Source organism: Leucopleurus acutus (genome assembly GCF_964270905.1).
Source record: "Leucopleurus acutus genome assembly, chromosome: 19".
Taxonomy (NCBI): domain Eukaryota; kingdom Metazoa; phylum Chordata; class Mammalia; order Artiodactyla; family Delphinidae; genus Leucopleurus; species Leucopleurus acutus.
Genome location: NC_139161.1, coordinates 11880804 through 11903669, shown reverse-complemented (window position 1 = coordinate 11903669; position 22866 = coordinate 11880804). Strand labels below are relative to the sequence as shown.

Here is a 22866-nt window from a genome sequence, read left to right as displayed (position 1 = left end):
AGGGCAGTTGGTAATGTGGGAGGAATCCTGGAAAACGGGAAGTGCCCCAAGACTGGAGCACCCTTTTTAGAAAAAGGTGGATGTGCAAACTATAGGTCACGGAACTCAAAAAGATCCCAGATTCTCAAATGGATCCTAAAGACTTGTGCAGAAGTCTGAGAGTGATGGGGAGGTCAGGCGAGGGCTTAAGGACAGGGCTGCCAGGCCAGGCCTCTCTGGGATCTGGTGTCTGTGCTGCGGCATTTACACATTTCCTCTTGGTGCCTGGGCAGGGAGGATGGAGCCATGTGGGTAGCCTGGCAGACGCCAGGGTCCCTGGAATTGGCGGGGAGGGGGGTGGGGGTGTCTGTGGGGGTGAGAAGCACGTGAGTCAGCTCTGGATCTCCCACTGCTGCGTCCTCTGTGACCATTTCACGAGCCTGGACGAAGGCCAAATCCTACCAGGCTCCGATGGAATCTTGTAAGGTCTTGCATGGGTTTCAGCAGGGCAACTCAGGATGCCCAGCAGACCCACCTCCTAACGCCAAGCCTAAGGGCCAAGTGGGCTCCAGGGACCCAGGGCGATCCCCAGTGGCACACTCCACCCATTTCCAGGTCTGAGGCACTTTAGGGCCACCTACAGGCTGGAGCAGATCAGGGGGAGGTGGAGGGGCCAGGACCCCCAACAGGAGGCCTGGGCCAGGGAGCTGCCTGGGAAGGCAAGGCCCAGGATCTTCACAGAGCCTTCAGGTAGGACTTCAAGGTCAGGTGGGAGCACCATGGCAGCATCCCATGTGTTGTATACAAGGCGGGAGAAGTTGGGCCTGATGGTCCCAGGGGTGCAGTCACCCGCAGCATGGAACAGAGGGCCCCATCCTTGGGGGGTGGGGTGAGGGGAGCCCCAGTCGTCACACCAGCTGCCCTGGAAAGATGGAGGAGCTCAGAGCACAAGCAGCCTTTCCAGGTCACTGGTGGGTGGGGGAGGCCCAGTGACCACGAATGCCTGGGCTGGGGGGTGTCCCTGAGCCTGGAACCACTCCCTGCCCCTAGGAAAAGGCAGCAGGATCAGCAGGCCACACCCAGCCCCAGGTGGCCAACAGTCCCCTCTGCTAAGAAAAGGCACACCCAGAGATCTGCTGCTGGCGAATCAGTAACCTCATGGGCCACAGGCTTGGCCAGTGGGGCTCTCTGGTCAAGGGGCTGCCTACCCTGTCCTTGGACCCTTCCAACAATGAGGGGGCACGTCCTCAGGGAGGACACCTAGGTGGCGTGGGGGATGCTGGGCACACCCACCTGGGAGCCTGGCAGCTCCTGGGCCTGTCCTGAGCTGTCCCACTCAGAGGGTGGCATTCCCAGACCTAGTGTCCCCTTCTGGTCCCTCAGAGCCAAAGGAGGGGGCTCCAGGTGGGACCTGGAGACCCAGGCCAGAAGGGGTGGGCCCCCATGGGTCACAGGAACTATGTGCCTTCCCAGAGTGGACACTCAAAATGCCCTGCAGCCACCTGGCCTCCTGCCATGGGCCAGTGAGGAAGGAATCTACTGCCCCCTCCCGGGCCCTGCTGAGATGGAGCTTCCCCAAGAGAAGGAAGACAGGGGTCCTTGGAGCAGGAGGGCACTAGGCAGGGCCTGAAGCTCGGGCGGCCACGGCCATCTGTAAACACCACTCTGGCACCAGGCCACCCCTCTCACCTCGCCCCTGGCTCCACGACACAGCTCCCTGAGCCCCCTCTAAGGGAGCAGCTGACACCAACTGCTGCAGGTTGCAAAACACATCCTCCTGCCTGCTGGGCAGCCTCTCACAGGGCTGCTGTGCCCACTTATGGTACACACCTCACTCCCACCTGCCCAGGCCAGGGGCTGCATGTGCTATTGAAGACCGCCAAAGTTTAAGGGCAAGGAGTTCCACAGGCGCCCCACACCAGCTCCCAGGTGAAGATCTGGTACCAGCCACGCAGCAGCTGCTGCCCCTGCAAGCAGAACAGGCAATGCCCAGAGCCCCCTGTGCTGCCTCTGGGCTGCTGTCTGCAGTGGGATCTCAGAGGACAGCCCCCTGCATATAGTGCCCACCTGACAAACAACTCCACACACAGGGCCTGGACAATGCATTTTTCCCAGCAGTCACAGCGGGGCATGTACACTCTTGGTAGTTTCTAGAGTCCTCCCTGGGGCTGAACGGGCAGTGGCTGCCCCTCCCTCTCCATCTCAGCAGGTCCATCCACATCTGTCCCAGACGGAGTTGGCCATGTAGTGCGGGTGCCCAGTTCTGCTCCGAGGCCACTCTGTCCGCTGAGCCTGGGTGCTTCGCGAGGAGCAGGTAGAGCCCCCCTCGGGGCCCGGGACCCCTGTCCACAGTCCTCTGGGCGGCTACTCCAGAACCACGGTGCCGCCCACCGCCTCTAGGGCCGCCTTGATCTTCTCGGCCTCGGCCTTGGCCACATTGGCTTTGATTTCCTGAGGCAGGGATTCCACCAGCTTCTTTGCCTGCCAGAGAGCAAAGTCAGAACCTGGCCTGGGCCTGGGCAGGCCTGAGAGCTGTCAGTGACGGCGGGAGAGGGCTGTGCGGTGCACGGAGCCTCACCTGGACGAGGTTGATGCCCTGGACGAAGTTCTTGATTTCCTTGATCAGCTTCACCTTGTCCACAGGTTTTGCCTCTGTCAGGCGGACGGTGAAATGCGTCTGTTCTTTTGGTTTGGGGATGTCTTCTGCTGCTGCCTGGGGGACGGAGGGAGGGAGGAAGTGGGTGGCGAGATGGGAAAGGACGGGGTGAAGCAAGCAGATTCACTCCTGGGCCACCATGTCCTGTAACCCCAAAGGCAAGGCCCAGGCCGGCTGCCCAGCAAAGCCTACGATCCCAGTGGGAGGCCACAGCAGGCCAGGTAGACCCAGGCTGCCCAACTGGGTGCTCTTCCTCCCTCACCCACTCCGCTCCATCTCTCCAGAGGCTGCTCGAAAACTGCCTTCTGTCCCCACCACCCAGCACTCTAGTTTCCTTGTCCTTTAAAAATTGTAACTTACGAGACAAGGAAGAGCGACACCAAAAGTGCTCTGCACATAAAATAACGCTACAGAAAAGCAGTGTTGGTGCAGTGGTCAGCCAAGGCCAAGGTTACATACTGATGACAAATATACAATCAGCTTCAGCTCCACCAAGTGACCAACGATGGGACGACCGGGCATGACAGAGCTCCTACTGTCACGAGTGAAGACTGCAGCGCCCCTAGAGCAAGGACCACATGACCCAACAGCCTGGGGCAGTCCTGGTTTGGGTCTGCTGCCTAATTATTAACAGCACCCCTTTATTCTTAAAAGTGCTCCAGTTTAGACAAGTTACACAGTAATTCTCTCTCTCCTTGCCCCAAATGTTCAGACTGTAAAGCCACCTTCCAGTTCACAGTAGAGGGAGAAGTGGATGACGCTGGTGGAACCATCAGACACATCTGGGACGTGGGACGTTCCACAGGACCCCTGACTTGGTTTCCTTAGTAGGTGATGGCTGGGGGGACGGGGCTGAGGGCAGCGACCCAGATTTAAGAGGCTTGAGAAACCCAACAACCAAATGCAACACACAGACCTTGTTTGGATTTGAGTAAACCGACTGTTTTAAAGAAAGTCTGGAACTATTAGCAAAACTTGAAAGGGCTGGGATAGAAAACCCTGCTAATTGTACTTGTTGTGCAAAAAAGCTCACGGCAAGGATGCTGGTCAGAATGGATGCTGCAGCACACGAGGCAAAACAGATCTGAAATCTGCCTCAATCTTCAAGAGATGGGAGAAACAAATATGGCAAAACCTTTGCGATTACTGAGGCTGGGAGATGGATATGTGGGTAATTGTGTCATCATTCCTCCTTCCGTTACAAGGTCGAGACTTGTAACAAAAATTACAAACAACCCAAACCAAACCATACCCAAAATTAGTTTGTGGACTCAAGTCTTCTGGTTTCCACAAAGAGACCCAAACCTGCCCCAGCCATCCAGAGGATGGGGCTGCCCCTCACCTCCCCCACTCTCTGCTCCAGACTGACATGCTCTATGGCCCACGTGCCTGCCATCCCTCTGCCTCGCTGTCATCCTCAACTCCTCAAGTTTTCCCTCAGAGTCACCTCCTCATTGCAGCCTTCCTTGAAACTGTAACCCTCCCCGTTTCTTAAGTTTCTTCCTTTTTCTTTTCCCCGTTCTGTTTGATAAAATTTCTTTTTTTCTCGTTTTCTCTCCTTTGGCTGTTCCCCTTCTACTAGGAACGTGGTCTTCATATGGGCAGGGACCTGCACATCCTTGGCAGGGAGGAGGTCCCAGGGAGGCTGCAGGGGCACCCATAGCCAGAAAGCGCACGCAGACTCGCAGCGTGTGTTTGTTTGGTTGATGCAGAAGCCAGATGAGGGACGAAGAGAGAAACCTGGCTATGTGAGGTGAGGCAAGACGGCAGCTGGACACCAGAGAAACACCTCTTTGTGCACGGGACCCCAGCCTGATCTCACCTCGGGGGCTGCTGCGACAGGGGCAGCACCAGGCACCACGCCACCCATCGGCATGAACCCCACATCCTGGATCTTCAACGTTTTCTGCAGGAACAGAGAAAGGTAGTTTCAGGAGCTGGCCATCACACCAAGACACGCTCAGGGACATGCCTGGCAAGATCCTTGCATTCATGGAGCACCCTTTGGACAATTTACCAAATTCCCAAATACCCCAGGAAAGGGCCCCAGACCTCCCTACCCGGCCTGGGCCATGATACCTTCAGGAGCTCGTTGAGGTCTGAGATCTCCAGCAGCGTGAGGCTGGCAATGTCCTGGACCAGCTGCTGGATCTTGGGGGGGTACTCCTTGGGGGTGTTATCCAGGGGGGCACCAGCAAGGGCCTCCCCCCCTCGATGGCTGCTGCATCTCATCAGGCGCACGGAGCAGACACGAGGTACCTGTTGCCTAACCCCCATTCAAACAGAGTCATCAGCCTGGCACAAGCAGGTGACACGGACCAGGCAGGTAGGTGCCATGAGCTCAGAAGATCTAGCTCCTTGGTCCTGACTCAGGTTCTCAGACTCCAGGGTCCACGTGGATAAAAAAGGGATTTCCCAGCTACTTTATGTTCTTCAAAGGGCCTTAGAAACCCACGTAACTGTAATGCAGACACGCTACCCACGACGTTGTTTCCGGCTTGGATGAACTATACCAACCCACAAAGGTAAGGCAATTACTTGAATGCGTTTTGCGGCACAAAGCCTTTCAGAACCTAGGGCCCCTGGCGGCAGAACGCCAGATCCACTCATGGAAGTCCTACCATGTCACTGTGATGCCGGGGAAACTGAAGCTCGGAAATAATCAGGGACCGGTCCAAGGTCATCCTGGGCCACGCCGGAACTATCGGCGGCCCCCGCGGTTAGGGGATCGTCAGGAGGGGGCCCCGCGCCCACCACCCCCGTAGGGACCCACCGAGTCCGGGGTGGCCCCACGCCCGCGGACGCCGCCCCGACCTGCACCCTCAGTGCCCGGCTGCCCGGCCCTCGGCGGCCTGCGGTACCTGGCGAGGCGGAGGGCGGCGGCTCGAAGCCTAAGACACGGCCCCCACAGGAGGCTTGCGGCCGCCGGCAGCATCGCTCCGCAAGCAGGAAGGTCACACGCGGCTCCCAGTAGGAGGGACGCTCTAGCTGCCCGGACCGCCGAGCATACGCGCTGGGGGAGGACGCTCTAGCCGCCAAGACCGTCGAGCATACGCTGTGGGGAGGGCGCTCTAGCCGCCAGGACCGCCGAGCATGCGAGCTGGGTGTCGGGGGAGGACGCTCTAGCCGCCAGGACCGCCGAACATAGGGGTTGGGGATGACGCTCTAGCCGCCCGGGCCATCGGGCATAGGAGCTGGGGGAGGACGCTCTAGCCACCAGGGCCATCGGGTATAGGAGCTAGGGAGGACGCTCTAGCCGCCAGGGCCGCCGAGCAAACGAGCTGGAGGAGGACGCTCTCACCTCGACTTGCCTCCTCTCGCTCCCAGATTACCCCGAAGACGATGGACGGGACACGCGCAGACAACTCCTTGGCGGCGGCCAGACAGCGGCTGGCCCGGGCTCTCCGCCCCGGGGGGTGAATGAAGCCCAGAGAAGGCTGAGCCACGGCGTGGGTTCCGTCCGAGTCGGGGAGGCGGGCTGGATCCCCGGGCAGTCCCACTAGGGACGACCGGCCGGGACTTTGCCCTGTTGGACGGCACAGTGATGCCTGCACCCGACCCCGGGCTCGTGAAGTTTGCGCTACCGCAGGGCGGGCTCGAGGGTCCCCAGTTCCCTTCCTGGGTAGCTTCGCCCCGGGGGTCCGGCTGTCCGTGGCCTGTGGTCACCTGGCGGCAGGAGCGCCCCTACCCTCTGGGCCGCCTTCTCCTCGGTTTCCTCCTGTACCTAAACGGCTGCCTTTCCGGCCAGCACGGGCGCACCTTTTGTCCTTCCGTCCTGGCCACCCTGGAAGCCAGGCCGCCGCCCTCCGCCTGGACCAGACCCGCAGGGAGCTCGGGACTCGGCCTACAGCGTCTGCTAAGGGTTGTGATTGAGCCCGGAAGGGGTCAGACGGGGTCCTGGGAGAAGAGCATTTGTAAGCCTGGGCTCTGTCTCCACCTGCCAGAAGCCTCTGCACCCCTGCCTTAGTCCAGCTCCTAAACATCTGGCACATGGGGTATCCCAAGCCCTTCAGGTCCTGGGGCCTTTCCTCTTTAGATGCAACAGAGAGCATGCCCCCTCGCTGCTGTCCCAGACGCCACAGATGATTTCCTAAGATCCCAGGCAGAACAGCCCTGACTTTAGATCAGAGCCAGGAGACAGGGCTGCCCTCGGCCCAGCACCTCTGTGATTCTGGCCATTCCTTTGACGTGAGCTCTGTGCCTATTAAACTAGTCCATTCCTTCGCAGACAAGCTAAAATGGGGGTCACCCAAGAGGTTTGTCCAAAGTCTGTGAAATGTTCTGAATCCTGAATGCAAAAGGCTGCAAGTCTGCGTTGTCTTAAATGTTTTCTTCTAGGCTACGACTCTCAACTGGCATACCAGACTCAGACTGGAGTCAGGGCAGCACAGGGCTGGGTGGAGAGAGGACAGCTCCTCAGTGCTCAGTCTCAGGGAGGAAAACAGCAGATCTCAAGGCAGAGCAGCATCTACCAGTTGAGACTCCTGTGGAGCTGGGCCTGGGGCGAGGGGCAGCTGGCCTGTGGGGAGGCACCTTATACACCCCTGTCCACAGCTGGACCAGCTGCTCAGCACCTCTCTGTGCAGACACCCGAATACTTGTTGAAAGACATTTTATTATCACTGTTCCATTCTGTCTACTCAGGGCACTGGATGAGATGACGGCTCAGAAGCAGAGAAGCTGGAGACAGGCCCCACCCTTCCTGTGAGGGCCAGAGCACCCCTGCTGACAGCCTGCAGGGGAGGACTCTGGGGAGCACTCACGCTAGTCACAGGCCACAGGCCCTAAGGTGTCCTGGGTGGGAACGGGAGGTCATGAGCTGTGTGGGGCAGAGACCCCACTCCACCTGGCCCTCTCGGGACCCGACGTGCTGGGCTGGGGGCTTCCTCTCAGAGAAAGTCCTTCCCTACCACCCTCCCCGCCGAGGCCCAGCCCTGGGGAGAGGAGCCAGACACCAACTCAAGAAGACAGGGACAAGGATGGGGCCTGGGGGGGGACGAGAAGCCAGCAGGTGAGGACAAAGACGGAAAAGGGCCAGGGTGAAGGGTCACCCTGCCCGTGCAGAGCAGGGACACTACACGCAGAGGGGAGAGAGCGAGGCAGAAGGACGACGCTAGTTAGAGACGGAGGCGGTGGTTTTGGAGAACCGTAGTGTTACTCTGGATGGGGAGCTCCCAGCCGTGGTCAGTCAAACGAGATGAGCTGGGCTTCGCTGCCCTGTGGCGGCGGCCCCTGTGGCGGCGGCTGCTGGGCCACTGGGGGCTGCTGCTGGGGAGGGCCGCTAGAGGGCGCCATCTGTTGGGGGGGACACATGGCCCATCGGTCTGTCCTCCCTCTCCAGGCCCCAGCCACCCCACCCTATACCGGCTCCTCTCCAGAACATGCCACATCCCAGCCTTGCCCTGGTACTCAGGCCCCTCGAGCCCACCCTCCCGACTCCCTGCACTCTTCCTGTCCCCAGCAGAGCCCAGACCCCAGGTGTTCCCCATTCATGTCTGTGGACCGGAGATGATGTGACCTTGGGCTTTTTAGTAAATGCGTGGTTTGGCACCTGTAGGTGTTGTGAAGTGTCTATCCTGGTCCTGCCCGCAGAGCAGCCGTCCTGCCCCACACTGGCTGCACTTCCCAGGGCAGCCCCGCTGCTGAGGGGGGTCCACAGCAAAACCTGTCCCCTGTCATGACCCATGGTGTTGGCCCCGGGAGAGGCTCACCTGCGGGTACACGGGCTGCTGCCCCGAGATGTAGGGCTGCTGCGGGGGCGGCAGAGGTGCGTCTTGGCCGGGGAGGGTGGGCATGAGATTCTGTGGAGGATAAAACCACCCCACACTGAGAAAGGAGCTCTGTAACCAGATAAACGCCAACCAGCGAGGAGAGGGCAGTGGAGGGGACGTGGGGCGATGAGCAGAGAGTGGAGCCTGCCCAGCACTGCCCCCACCCGATGCCCCCACAACCTCTCACCTGCATGCCGTAAGGCTGGTAGCCCATGGACACTGACTGGCTCCCCATGTAGCCCATGGTGCTGGACTGTGGAGGCTGGGAGATGGCCGGGAGGCTCTGCGGGGCCTGGGAAGCCACGTTCTATGGAGGGGAGGAGGCAATGGAAGAAGGCTGAGCCCAGTTGCCCCAGTGGCCTTGTAGGGGAGGGGGCGGCCTTCCCACCTACCTGATAGCCCTGCGTGGGAGTGGGCTGGTAGGATGAGTAGGCTGGGCTGGTGGTGGGCCCGGTGGGGCCCTGAGGGGCTGCCTGCGTGCCAGCGGCCCCTGCTGTGTACATGTAAGCGCTTACCATGCTGGGATCTGGAGGAAAAGAGGAAAGAGCTCACCACCCCGAAGTGGCGAGGACGGCGGGGGCCCTCTTCTGACCTTTCCTTCTCTTTATGACTTTTGGAACCAAGTCTGTGTTTCACATTCTCACGAAACGAAAGTGAAATCAACAAAGATAGCAAAGGACCCCCAGAATGTCACACTCTCCGAAGACCAGTGACACCCAAACAGGGGTTGTCTGCAAGATGACGGGCCAGTGCTCTTTGGGAAGTCAGTGTCACAGAATGCCAGGGCAGACCAAGGAACATTCTAGATTAAAGGAGGTGAGAGAAGCAGGACAGCTAAACATGTGACGGGTTTCCTGTTGGCACAAACGGGGTACTGGGACTGTGTGGGAGCTGAGCCGGCTATGGACACAGTCACAACACGGCCTCAGAGCCCTTGTTCCGGCATCTGTACCCAGGCCGTGGGGAGCATCCTGGTTTAGCAAATGCACCGAGGCCTCTAGGAGTGAAAGGCGTCACGCCTGCCGTGCACCCTAAATCGGGTCAGAAGAAAAAGTGTGTGTGGAGAGGGCAAGTGCTGACAAGGAAATGTCTGGGAATCTGAAAAATTCTTTGTACCATTCTGCCAACTGTTTTGTAACTCTGAAATCACACTGAAATAATAAAAGAAGAAAGGGGTAGTGGTCCGGGGCTCATCTGGGCTGTTGGCCCTCCGCCCGTCCGCCCCACCCCCACCCCGTTACCTGCTGCGGCCCCAGGCATGCTGGGGTAGGGGCCGCTGGTGGCTGGGGCCGGCTGGCTCATGTACATGGTGTGCATGGGAGAGCCCTCCACTGAGCCCGCCGGGCTGAAGGTCCCCGCAAAGCTTGCTGGGCCAGAGGGCTGGTACAGCACGCCCCCCGCTGCAGGCATGGCCTGGAGCTGGGGATAGAGAGATGGCTTTCAGGGCAGTTCTCAGTTACCAGGGTGCCTGGAGGGAGTGGGACGTGTGGCAGGCACGTGCCTGGGCATAGGGCAGGGAGAAGGCTGGCATCTGGGCCCGCATCTGGATGGTCTGCTTCTGCTGCTCCAGGCGCATCTGCCGCTCCTTCTCCTGCTCCTGCAGGCGCTGGATGGCCAGCTGCCGCTGCACCTCCAGGTACTCCTGTGGGCCATGAGGCAGCCGTCAGTGCTGGCTTTGCCCCCCACACCCCCCAGGGCTGGGCCGCCGCTGCCGCACCTGCTTCTTCTGCCGCATGATCTCCAGCTTCTGGGCCAGCTGGATCTGGCGCTGGCGCTCGGCCTCCTCGGCTGCGCGGCGCAGCTTCTCCCGGTGCTCCTCCCGCAGGGCACTGAGTGCCCCCCGGGCGTCACGGATCTGCGCCAGCTTGTCCTGCAGCCCCTCGTAGTACACTGTGGGGAGAGGGCAGAGCGGGGGCCTTGGCAATGGCTCCCCAGCTGAGCGCTTGTCAACAGGGCACAGCTGGCATAAGGGCTCCAGGGTGGGTGGGCAAGCACGCATGCACGCACACACTTCCTCCAGCTGACTGTCCGGCGCTCAGTGGGACGTTTCCTGCCACTGGGACTATTTCTTGTAGAACCCAAGGTCCCTCAGGGCAGCCCTGCCCACACGACCCCAGGCCTGATGACGCCTGGCGGAGGGCACCCACTGCCCCGAGGGGATGTGGCCGGCCCCTGACAGGAGCCCCCGTGGCCCCGGAGGGACACCCGGGAGGGTGTGTGCGGCACCTACGCCTGCGCTCATCCAGCTGGTTGAGCAGCTCGAGCAGCTGGGGGTGCATGCCGTTGATGGACTGGAAAAGGGACAGCACGGCTGAGTCGTTGGTGATGCTGCGGCCCCGCACGTGGTTGCTCTTCATGCGGTTGACGAAGGTGGTGACGGCATTCTGCAGGGCTTTCAGGAACTGTGCGTGGCTCTCCTCCGACTCCCCATTCTGGTATTGCTGCCGGGGCACAGGGGGTCTGGCTGAGTGCCTCCTTTGCCCCCAGGTCCCCGAGCAGGGGCAGGGACCCACCATCTGGCCGCTGAGCTCCGAACCTGCTGCACATCTGACTTGGTCCTCCCGGTGGGTCTGCAAGGGGCACCCTCAGCACCCGGTTCACACGTGAGGAAACTAAGGCCCAGGGAGGCTTGGGTTTTACCCAGAGACGCAGTGTGGCCGAGACAAGGCTGTCCTGGCTCTAGCCTCTTATTCCCCTGGGCACCAAAGTGCAGAGCCCCAGAATATTCCAATCCATTCAGGGTAGGCCGCGAGTAGCCGAGCTCTGGCCCACAGCCAGCCCAGCGAGGTTCAACGGAGAGCCATGAGCTGCAATGGCCTGCCTCCAGGAGGTCACTGAGGACACAGCTCGGCCCTCCTGATAGATGCCTGGGCAGGGCCTAGCACACTGCGCTCCGGGAGGCCAAGTATGCCCCCAGCCTGAGGAGGGAGCCATGGCTTACCTCACTAAAGGGGCCTCCGGCCGGATTTACAGGTTGAGGGTCTGTCTCCGGGAGGGAAGTCTGGAAGACACCAGAGAGTGACTGGGACTCCGCCCCTGGCCTGTCCTGGCAGCCCCCTCCCAAGGGACCATGGCCAGGAGCCTGAGAGCAGCCCCCTTACCTCCACACTGGCAGGGACTGTGTGTGCCTCCCCAGGCTGGGCGGCGGGCTCTGCCAGAGGCACCGGTGCAGATGGCGTGGGGCTCTTCCGAGCCTCCTCCTGCTTCTTCTCCCAGTAGTTCCGGTTGAGGTACCGGGCGAGCTGCACAGGCAAGAGGGGGTCACTCCCAAGGGCCAGGAGGCAGCAAGGGGAAAGCACCACACACAGGGTGTCCTCACCTCGGGGTCGATGTCTTCAGCCAGAGGCGCCGACGAGTTCTGGGGAGATGTGGGGGGTGTGAGGCGTCATAGGCCGGAGCAGCAGCAACCCTGGCCATCGCTCAGGAGGCCTGGATGACGCAGCCATGACAGTGGACCCTAGAGGCTGGCCAAAGCCTGTCTGAACCCCAAGGGGCTCCAAAACCGTAGAAAGGGCGCAGCGTGGTGCCCCACCAGCCCTCCCACGAACCACAGGTACAGGTGGGCAGGTGGCAGGGCTGCTCTCAGCCCCACCCACAGAGCCCTGCAGAGTTTGCAAGTGACTTTCTAAACCTTTTCTCCCACCTGCCACCCACCCCCTTTTTACAAAGAGAACTGAGGCCAAAGAGAGGCTGGGTCCATCCCCAAAAAGCAGACCTGTGACGGCCCCACTGAAGGCCAGAAAAACGCAAAGCCCCTTTGACCCCAGGGGTTCTCACCTCCTCCTGCTCTTGGGGGTGTGAAAGAGACCAGGGTCTCGACAGTGAGACCGCCAGCCTTTACAGTGCCCTCTATCCCACAAGGGTCCCGACCAGGGAGCTGAGACCCGTGGGCGCCAGGCCGCACCCTGCCCCTGCCCATGAGACATGTGCCTCTAGGTTGGGGCACCACCCCCCCGCCTCCCCACCCCACCATGGGAAGGGGGTCCAAGCCAGTGGGGCTGAGCCGGAGGGCGGGCTCACCACGGGCGAAGAGTACAGGCTGCTGGCGGGGGGTGCTGACGAGGCCACAGGTGTGGGCTCCGCCTTGGGGTACGCGGCATAGGCCGACTTCTGTCTCTGCAGGAGAACCAGGAGAAGGGTGTCGCGAGGGTGCCCCTGGACTCCCCTGGCAGCCCCAGACTCAGCGAGGCCACCCCCGGCTCACCATCCTCTCCTTCTCCTCGGCCTCGGACTGCGACAGGGCCAGGGCCAGCTGCAGCTCCTCTTCCTCTTGCAGGGCCGTCTCATCCCTCTTCGGGGGCAGCTGAGGATGGCAGGGCAGGGTGAGCCGGGCCCAGGGCTGAGGCGCCCCCGCAGGCCCGGGCAGTACCTGGGACTGCTGCGACAGGGGGCTGGTCAGGTACTCCGGGGGCAGCTCCGTCGTCGAGGCAGCCTTTCCCTCCGCTTTCCTGGAGGAGACAGGACGCTGTACGTTATCGGGCACAGTACCCCTGGCCCCCCACAAGTTCTCAGGACACAGCCTGGGGCTTCCCTCTGACGTCCCCACAGAAGGAAGACGGGGGTTCCACAGACCACATTCCAGAGAAAAGCTGGACCCTCAAACCAGCTGTCACCTCTGGGCTGTGGAGCCCTGGGTAAGTCACTGGCCTAAGCTACAGCTCCCCCTCCTGCAAATGGGGCTCAAACATCCGCCTGGCTCCGGCTTTCCACAGAAAAGGACCTCCCGGTGGAGCAGCCTGCAGACACCACTTCACCAAGGGATCAGATTCCGTCACTGATGCTGGGACAGATGGACAGCACAGGCTCCCAGGCCAGAACCTGTCTCTAACCACGAGGAAACCTTGGACCCAAACCTAGGGATGTGCCGCAACAGCCTAGGCCCCTCAGCGACGTCCTCGTCACAAAAAATGAAGCAAATAAAACATGCTGGGTTAGGAAACTGATGTGGTGGCTGGGTCCTGACAGGACAAAACCGCCGCAGGATGTTACTGGGACACGGGAACCCTGGACAGGGACTGGGCAGTAGGTGTCAGAACCACGCTGATGCTAAATGCCCCAACTCAACAGCCGGCAGCAGTCACATGGGGAAAGTTCCTCCAGGGAAGCGCACGTAGGAGGTCGAGGCGAGGAGGACAGGGTGCCTGCAGCTCACTCTCAACTGGTTCAGGACACAACGTGTATGTGTCTGGACACGCAGGCAGATGCGGGGAGGGCAGGTGTGATGGAGTCAATGGGGCCGAGGGACCCAGGCTGTGGGAGGAGCAGGGTGTGTGTGTGGTCTCCAGACTGTTCCTACATCTCTTCTCTAAGTGTCACTCCCAAACTAAGACGTTACAAGAAGAAACCTGAGCAATTAGCTAGCAGGTCTCAGAGCCGGGGGCCCTGCTGGGCTCTGTCCAAGTCTGCCGCTCCCCCCGCCTCCTTCGCCCGCCCCCGATTACCAAGGTAGGAGCTGGCTCCGCTCAGTGTCCAAGGGGACTTACTTGTTGAGCTGCTCGTAGCAGGGCTCGCACACACGCACCTCCTTCTCGATGCCAAACTTGGGGATGGTGGAATACTTGGAGGAGCATTTGCCGCAGAAGATCTGGCCGCATGCCCGGCAGTGGTGCTGCGACACGGGACAGGTCAGGGCAGCCTGGCCGGCCACCCCTCACGCCCACCCCCCGCCCAGCACCGCCCACTGCAGGACGCGCCAGACCAGGTCTCCCAGGCCAGGGTGGGCAGAAGGCAAGCCCAGGAGGCCACAAAGGCCCTGGGGGAACAGGGTGCACTTGCAAGCTCTCAACTGTAGCCTCCACTTTGAGGAAAAGAAGTCAAATTACGAAGAAAAATTCACAAAAAACATGCATGAGTTGTCCCGATAAACGAGTTTTGCTGGACGGTGAGTCCGGTGAGTCTGCTCAGATGCCCCAGGCCCCAGCCTTTGCCATGGCCAGCCTGGGCTTCGGTGGGAAGAGGGAGGGTCCAAGCTGCACAGGCCAAGTCAGCTGAGGAGACTTGGCCAAGGGGCTATTGGCCGAGGCAACGCAGACCCAAACCCCCAGCCCCGGGTGTGGGGTATACTCCCGTTCCCAGAGGGGTGCAGCCTTGCCCGAACTTCCCCTGACAGCACTGACCATCAGACACCAACCCTAGGTGACCACACTCCCTACACTGCCAGGTCCCAGCCAAGACAGAAAGGCCCGTGCGTGGGTGCGGTGGCTTTGTGATGACAGCAGGTGGCCTGGGGTCTGCCCCGGCCAGGTGTGGAGCCAGGTCCCTCCCCAAGGCGGGTGCACTCACCTTGCGGGTCATGACCCCGAACTGCACTCGGCACCGGTGGCACTCCTCAGCATCCACCCAGTCGGGGGCCTGGGGACAGGCAGAGTCGGGTCACATAGTCCCTGCCCTCCCTGCCGATCCCCGCTTCCCACAGGTGTGTGCAAGGGACTGGAGCCAACTCACTGCAGGCATGACTCGAGGAAGGATCCCCCTCCAAAACAGTCTTCCTTTCTTTCTAAAGACCTTACAGCAAGACTTCCTTCCCACAGCTTTGGGGACATATAAGTATTTGTCTTCACAGCTGTGGGAACCACAGCCCTAAGGCACCTTGAACTGGGTTCCTGTCCCAACCTGCAGACACAGCTGCATATTCTACTGAAAAAAGTCAAGCTTTCTCGTTCTTGAGACAGATCAGCAGCTCACCTGCTGCCAACAAGCCCAGATCCCAGGGTTTCCCTTCTGCCTTCTCAAAGCAGCCTAACTCCTAGACCTCCAGCACCCCGTGAACTCACTCTCTCCGCCGCAAACATGGCATCGCTCTCCTTGAACTCCGGGAAGACGTGTCCTGGAGAAAGGAGGCCGCTGTTACCGCCAAGTGCTGCCTAGTGGGCGAGGCCCATAGCCTCACCTGCCCGAACCCATCTGCCCTGAGGCCTCCAGAGCTGCATCCTAGCTCTTGGCATCTGCCTCCCCAAACAGACAGAAGAGCCCAGAGCCCCAGGGCAGCAGGCACGGTGACCCCACACTGGGCAAGGGCGCCTTGGGGCACAGCTCAGCCGGCCCGCCCCCCAGCTGGGGTGGCTCCCCACAGGCCGCTCTGTCCTGGGGACCACACACAGAGCCAGGCATTGCTCCCACCTCATCAAGGCCTCATAGACATTCCCCAGTCCATCTGGCTCCTGGCCCCGCACCCCAGCCGGGCATGCTGCCCAGAGCTCTTGGGCGCTGGGGCTCCGAAGCTGTTTTTGAGGCACAGGCCCCTTGGGCATCCCACGAAAGCTTTGTTTTTGTTTTTGGCCATGCCGTGTGGCTTATGGGGATCTTAGTTCCCCAACCAGGGGTCCACCCAGGCCCCCAGCAGTGAAAGCCTGGAATCTTAACCACTGAATCGGCAGGGAATTCCCCCCCGTAAAGCTTTGCGCGTTCTCTCTCGTGTATAAGGTCCAGGGATTGGGAGCTTGAGGCCAGCTCACCGACCTCATCACACAGTGTCTGCACGGTCCTGCCCACCCCGCGGCCAGCAGGCGCTGCCCCCGCTCCCACTCCATGCCTCATCTTCAGGGCCAGAGGACCTGCCCTCCCCCGCCGCAGCACAGGTGGGAGAGGCCCCAGCCCAGCCCTCTCATTCCATGCCTGGTGAGAGCACCAGCAAATCCTCCAAACAAGGCCTGAATCCACCGGCCTCCTTGCCAAAGCCCAGCACCTCTCCGCTGGCACCGCAACAGCCGGGAGGAACGCGCGGTGGGCCTTAAGAAGCACACCTCAGCTGCCACACCCCCACTTACAACTCTCTAGGAGTTTCCGCTGTGCCCAGAGCACAGTGCTACCCCCACTGCGCACGGGGCAGGCACAGCCACCCTTGGGCCCGCCTTGTGCAGGACAGCCCCTCACCTCCTGGTGGCATGTCCCAGGCCTGGCGCTGGACCCTGCTGCTCCCCACTACCCTGACTCACCTTCCACCTTCATGATCTGGTACGTGTCCTGAACGACCTTGTATTTGGGCTCGTTCCGGAATGCATGCGCCCAGGCCTGAATCAGGTACAGGATCTTGTTTCGGACGTTTACTTCCACTTGCCTCTGTGGAGAAGGGAGGAAAGAAGATAAGAACCTTGGGAGAGGCAGGTGCCAAAGAGACATCTCGGCACGAAAAAGCAGCTGGCAAGACCCCAACACTCCGAGCAACTGGGGCTGGCAGAGGTGGGGCGGGTCCCCCAAGTGGGGCACCAGGGCCATGTAGTGACCCACTCCCCAGACCCAGGCCTACTTTAGGAAGCCCTGTCCCCAAGGACAAATCCATTGCACCTGTCTGCCCACTCAGGACCTGGACTTATCTTTAACCGCCTAGGTGAAGCTGCGCATCCCTCAGGTGGAGGCTCTCAAACCCCTACTGCCCCGTAACTACCTGCCTCTCCCCACCCCATCACCGTGCCCTACAGGACACTGACTGCCTAGCGAGCTCCTCAGCCTGTAACCCACTCTGTTGCCAGCTAAGGCCAGCCTCTGACAGGCAGAGCCAATCAGGCCTGGGCTGAGGAAGCAGATGCACGGTCAGCTGGCCCCCTCCTTCCAGTCATAGGCAGCACGGGCAGGCGGGGGAGTGGCTCCAGAAAGTTCCCCACATACAGAGCCACCACCACCACCAAGCTAAAGCACAGACAACCACATTTCTAGAGCTCTCTCAGGATCCTATCCACACACGATGCTCAGGATGGCGGGTCAAGGAAGCTGCTTCAAGACACCAAGCACAGCTCACGCGCCAGAGCTCCCACTCTCCCCTGTAATCGGGGTCTGGTCAGCGGACCCCTTTCCGGTAGCCCTGCCCCTGTGAGGACTCAGACCATGTACAGTGTGAACAGGACACGATTGTGCCAGGACAAGGAGGGCGGGTTCTAACTCCTCTGCTGTCACCCAGGCCAGAGCAGGGGCTGGCCAAGTCACCAGTCAGGGCTTTGGAGAAGCCCCGCCGTCAGCTCAGCCCCAGACGGGCTCCTGGCTGTGAGGCCCACAGGCGCCCAAAGGGCCCAGGCCACAGTGGCGGTGGAGTTGGTGCTGGGGCTTCACTCCCTGGTTGCCACCCAGGGCACCCACACCCTCAGCTCTGTGGGATGCCCCTCACCCACGGGGGGCTGGGGGGCGTGTAAAACCCACTGCCCTGGCGTCCCTGCTCTGCTGTTGCTGTTCCCTAACTCTCCCTCCATAAGCACTCATGTGCCTCCCTGCTCAGAATTCTACCCGAGCCTTTGGGGACCCCAGGCCTCCACTTACAACCTCTGCCCATGGCACACAGCTCCCTCCCCACCTTCTCCACTGCTCAGTGAGCATCCCCTGCCCTTCAAGACTCAGCTCCTGCCCCCCAGGAAGCCTTCCCAACTTTGCAGGAGGAGTGGGGTCTCCTCCACACCCCCAGTGCAGCCCCGCTGACTTCTGGGAAGGCCTGACCTCACAAGGCAGGGACCACGAACACTCGCCTTCCAGCCCTCCAGCACCTGGCACTGTTCCCACCAGCAAAGCCCCAAGAAGCCCGTGTGGTGGCGCACCCCAGTCTGGGCCTCCCTGCTCCCCACAGAGTGCCCACCTTCAGCAGCTCCTTCAGCTCCTCCATGGTCTGCTTGTTCGCCACCTCATCATGAACCGTCTGGCCACAGTTCTTCACCACGGACTCCATGACCTGCAGGCCCCAAGGTGGGGTAGACTTAAGTCTCTGGTCAGGGCAGGAACTCCCCGTTCTGGACGGGCCCACCTCCCCACAAGAAGGCAGGCCTCAACAGGGCCCTCAGGCCACCCAGCCGGACAAGAAAGCCCGCGTTACAGCCTCTGAGGCAGGAAGCAGCCAGGGGTACACCTGCTTCTTCTAACTCTGTGTTTTATCACCAGGGACAGACACTGGAGTCAACCTCAGGGCCCACACATGTCAGCCTCAGGTGGAACAGCTGAGGCATTGCTCCCAGCCCTGCCCCACGGCCCCAGTGCCTCCACTTCTGGCGGTGCGCCCATCCCTGCTATCCCCACCAGTGCCACCTGGCGTACAGGGTCTGATTACCTCTAGGGCATACAAGGCCACGTGGGGATTCTTGTCATTGACTTTCTTCTTGATGGAACTCACTGCATATTTTGCTCTGACAGAAAAAGGCATTGATAAAAGCAGAAAGAGAAAAAGAGAAAGAAAACAGCCTCTAAGACTGAGAAAAGCCCACCCACCATCTGGTCCCTGAGACACCCCCCAGGCAAATGTCCAGGTAACTGTGCCCTCCCAAGCTGTACAGAGAAAGTCCTTTAATCGTCCCAAGATCTCAAAAACCCCAGCACACAGACCACACAGTCCTCCACCAGGGCCTAACACGGTTGGCTTCCATCCAGGCAGGATCTTGGAAGATGAGCGGATACCAAGCAACCCTAGTCCACGGGGTGGCCACCCCATTGCTTTTGAGGGAGCACTTACTGCGTGTCCCCCTGGCGGATCAGGTCACAGATCTGGAGGATGGACTCCCAGTCGGTCTCCAGAAGAAGTTGGCTGGTCGCTTTGTCTAAGACAGAAACTCACCATTACAGGGGCTCATCCTGCTCTGTGATTCCCCAGGTGGCCCCCCACCTCAGCAACAGGCAGGAGGGACTGCCTCCTTCCCATTTTAGACATTTGGACCAAACAGAAAACTACTGAAAATGCTCCTGACACCTGACAATAACCATGAAAGCACTGTCCTTCCTGAAAGACAGACAAACAGGTTGGAAAATAACAATGGAGAACGCTGTTGTGAGCTTTTTACATGCCAAGTGCTGTTCCAAACATTTTTACCTGAACTCACTCAATTCTCACACAACCTTAAGAGTTAGGTGGTATTTCCACCTTCTCTGAAGACAGAGGAACTGAAACAGAGAGGTGAGGTCACTGCCTGAAGTCACACAGCTTGCTGGGGCAAAGCCAGAATTCAACACTATACTCAGCTGTTTCTCAACAAAGAGAACTCTGCTGCCTCATCCCTCAGAGTCCCTGGTTTTTCAGAAGCTTAACCTATTTGATTAGGTCTCAGCTGAGGCATGGCTGGAGAGGCATGCAGCAGAGACCCCAGTGCTCTGTTTCACGTGTTTTGTGAGGCGCAGACAGGATCGACCCGCCAAGGATTCTCCAGCTACCACCTCTAGTCTATGTCGCTGTGGCCTCAGACAGACAGATGTGCTGCTCAGGGGTTGCTCTCCAGCCCAGCCAGTACTATCTTCCCTGGAGTTGTACAAATGGTCAACATGGATCTGGGAGTAACTTCTGGACTAACCACTGAAGGCCTGAACAACCTCATAAGCTGAGCTCCTCGGCCTGTATGTTCAATGAGCAAGAAAGGCGCCTCATCTGAGGTCCCTCTAAAACCATATTCAAGGAACAAGGAGGGCAAGGAACAAGGAGGGCAGGTACCATTCCAGTACCCAGAGCACCGATCCCAAACACAGAGCACACACGGTTTCATGGAGTGGTGGGGGCTCGCCCATAAAAATCGATTTTCCTTCCTAAAATCTGTGACCTCCAGGAGGCTCAGAAGGATCAGCTATCCACCCCAGAAAACAGAGGAAACGCCTTCCTAGCCCTGGGCGCTTCCGGGAGCCCAGTGGGGACACAGGGCGCAGGTCTGGGTCCCTGGGGAAGCAGCGCTCCAAAGAGCTTGGCAGGACCCACAGAGGACATTGCTGGCTCCACCCTCTGGGGCCCATGTATGTGTCAGAACTCCCAAATCCCATGCAACCTAGGTTTTGGTCTGGAGAGTCTACTGAGATTTTACTATTTCACTGAGTCACCCGTTTTCGTGACTCAGGACGTGAGGCCTGTTCGGCCAGACGCTGGTGGTCGTTTCCCCAAGGCTCCTGGCCCGTCTCCTACGCGGACCCTCATTTACTCGGCCGGCGCCGGGGCCGCGCCCCGGACCGCCGGCCCTGCGTCGCCTGCGCGCCCGCCCAGGGCCCGGGTGGCACGGCGGTCGCCCCGGAGCGCTGGGGCCCAGGGGTTTTCGCTCCGGGGGCGGGGGCCGCGTTACCTAGGAGACGCTCGAAGGTGCCGCTGCCGCGCCCCATGGCGACCCAGGAACCCGACCTGACGCCGCAGCTCTCCCCGCTGCGAGCCGGCGCGCCCCCGACTTCCGCTTCCGCCTGCCGTCTCGAGTGCGCGCACGCGCACGTCGCTGGCCTGCTCGCGAGCCGCGGGGAGGCGGGCCTTTCCGCTCGCCCCAGACGCTGGGCGCAGATTGGACCGCGCCCACTGAGACGGTAAGCGCTGAGAACCAATGAGCAGCCCGGGGGCGAGGCCTGGGGTCGCCAGGACGCCGAGCCACGGGTGTAGAGTGGAGCGGGGAGCGGGATGTGTCTTCTGCTCGGGGCCACGGGTGTGGGGAAGACGCTGTTGGTGAAACGCTTGCAGACTATCCTTCCGCGCCGGGTCGGGGGGATGGGGCCTGGGGCGCAGGTCTGGGTCCGGGGCCTGGGGGTTCGGGGGCCGCTGGTGGCGAGCGGGGTGGGGGGCGCCCGGGCGGGGGGCGGGGCGCCCGGGGCGGGGTCCGGCCAGCGCTCCCTCCTCGGACCAGCCCGGAGACCTTGACTACCTCGCACAGCTGAGCTCCCGGGATGGGAAGGGCGACCTGGGCGATCTTCCCCCGACGCGGCCCACGGTAGGCCTCCGGCCTCTTGCAGGTTTAGGAGAAGTGGGTCCCCTTGCGGTTAGAAGAGCGCTTTGGGTTCCTTTATTTTCTTTTTTGTAATATTTATTTATTTGGTTGTGGCAGGCGGGCTCCTTAGTTGCGGCATGCATGTGGGATCTAGTTCCCTGACCAGGGATCGAACCCAGGCCTCCTGCATTGGGAGCCCGGAGTCTTCACCACTGTGCCCCCAGGGAAGTCCCTGGGTTCCTTTAAATGGAAGCTGGGGTCTGGCGGGTCAGTGTGTTCAGTACAGACTTGAGGTGGTGTCGCCGCGGGGAGCCTGGCTCCGCCTGGACAGAGTCCCAGGGGATCCGGAGCCTCCCGCCCCTCACTACTGGTCAGACTGCATTTGCTGCTCGCCACACAGGGCGAATCCCGCTGGTGGGCGTTGGTGCCCTGGTCACAGCCAGCCTTGAGGGTTCTGGACGCCTGGGAGCATCTTCAGGCCTCCTCCCTTATGGTTCCACCTTAGGGCCTAAACATTTGCGAAGACCTATGCTGGGGGTTAGGTTGCAGTGTAAAGGGCTGGGCACGTTGCTATCCAGGAGTTCCGTGTGGGAAAGCGCTTGTGGTGGTCTCTGTGCATCCTGGTTTTTTCCACAGGTGGGTACCAACCTAACGGACATCGTGGCTCAGAGAAGGATCACCATCCGGGAGCTGGGCGGGTGCATGGGCCCCATCTGGTCCAGTTACTATGGAAACTGTCATTCTCTCCTGGTAGGTCCTGTTGTTCTCTCCTGGTAGGTGGTAGTCTTTTGAACTTCCTTTGGGGAAGTATGTCCCTATTCTAGCGTTGTCTAGTCCCCAGTTTCACTTTGTGTGGGATAGAGTTTGGTTTCCTGGGCAACTGTGCGAGTCAGGGAAACAGGGTCCAGACTAGAGTTGCTTCCTTCTGGGACCCCAGCCTGATCCCTAGGGCTCCTGAGCCCAGGCTAACGTGAAAACTCACAGAAGGCTTGCTGAGGGCAGTGTTCCTTTTCTGCAGGTAACTGTGCCATCTACTCACTGCCTTATTGTCCTGGGTGTGTTTTTACATTTTATGTTTGAATTCTATATCCCCTGGTTCGTCCCATCCTGGCAAGGCCTGTGCCCCAAATTCTAGGACCCTTCCTTGGAAAAGTAATGGCCACACAAGTAGAGACTTCCGTGTAGGTGGAAACAAATAAATAACACCGGTCCTTCTTGCACAGCTCCCTCCCCTCTGCTTCTCCCTTTCTGGAAGCCTTTCTTGCTCTTCCTGAGCCAGGCCCGTGATGCGAGGAGAGGAGGTCTGGCAGGGATAGTGTTCCATTGCAGGGGGGTCCTAATTTCCATTTACTTCTTTTCAGTTCATGGTGGACACCTCTAACCCTACCCAGCTCTCTGCATCCTGTGTGCAGCTCCTGGCTCTCCTTTCGGCAGAACAACTTGCAGAAGCATCGGTTCTGATTCTCTTCAATAAAATGTACGTGTCTGTGAGCTGAGAGGAAACGCAGGGGTGCCCCAGGGCGGAGCTCCTGTGGAGTGTAGCCAGGAGGGTGGCTCGTTAGGGAGGGGGTGCAGCGATGGCAGCCCAGTCTGACAGGTATTGCTTTCACTCCAGTGACCTGCCGTGTTACATGACCATAGAAGAGATAAAGTCGTTAATCAGGCTCCCGGACCTCATTGCTTGTGCCAAGCAGAACATCACCACGGTAGAAATCAGTGCCCGGAAAGGCACTGGCTTGTCAGAAGTGCTGCGCTGGCTCGAGGACACCCACAGAACGAATGGTTGACTGCAGGGCCGAGAAGCGTGGCTGGCCTGCTCTGTGGCAAGAAGGCAGAA

General features: G+C 60.3%; 3 protein-coding genes across 4 annotated transcripts; 1 reads left to right on the top strand and 2 right to left on the bottom strand.

The window, feature by feature from the left end:
• Positions 1–2076: 2076 nt before the first annotated feature.
• MRPL12 (mitochondrial ribosomal protein L12) lies at positions 2077–5650 on the bottom strand. Its single transcript, XM_082860804.1, has 5 exons — positions 5497–5650; positions 4715–4901; positions 4458–4541; positions 2558–2692; positions 2077–2460 (listed from the first exon to the last, which is right to left on the bottom strand). Exons 1-5 carry the CDS (start codon positions 5568–5570, stop codon positions 2344–2346), a joined length of 597 nt encoding a protein of 198 aa, XP_082716930.1. The 5' UTR covers positions 5571–5650; the 3' UTR covers positions 2077–2343.
• Positions 5651–7267: 1617 nt separating this feature from the next.
• On the bottom strand, positions 7268–20510 carry HGS (hepatocyte growth factor-regulated tyrosine kinase substrate). The gene is made up of 22 exons (XM_082860548.1): positions 20406–20510; positions 18827–18911; positions 18428–18503; positions 17963–18055; positions 16341–16464; positions 15180–15232; positions 14689–14757; positions 13890–14014; positions 12776–12854; positions 12611–12709; positions 12427–12522; positions 11726–11764; positions 11508–11648; positions 11348–11407; positions 10637–10847; positions 10124–10296; positions 9908–10048; positions 9648–9825; positions 8799–8932; positions 8594–8713; positions 8347–8436; positions 7268–7930 (listed from the first exon to the last, which is right to left on the bottom strand). The coding sequence occupies exons 1-22, from the start codon at positions 20440–20442 to the stop codon at positions 7820–7822; spliced, it is 2334 nt and encodes a 777-aa protein (XP_082716674.1). The 5' UTR covers positions 20443–20510; the 3' UTR covers positions 7268–7819.
• Positions 20511–20725: 215 nt separating this feature from the next.
• On the top strand, positions 20726–22866 carry ARL16 (ARF like GTPase 16; the record flags this gene model as incomplete). Of its 2 annotated transcripts, none has more annotated exons than XM_082860220.1 (5): positions 20726–20788; positions 20976–21032; positions 21666–21779; positions 22391–22506; positions 22645–22866. In XM_082860220.1, 5 exons carry the CDS (start codon positions 20726–20728, stop codon positions 22814–22816), a joined length of 522 nt encoding a protein of 173 aa, XP_082716346.1. In that variant the 3' UTR covers positions 22817–22866. The 2 variants fall into 2 exon arrangements, with proteins under 2 accessions (XP_082716346.1, XP_082716345.1); XM_082860219.1 differs by having other exon boundaries at positions 20726–20803.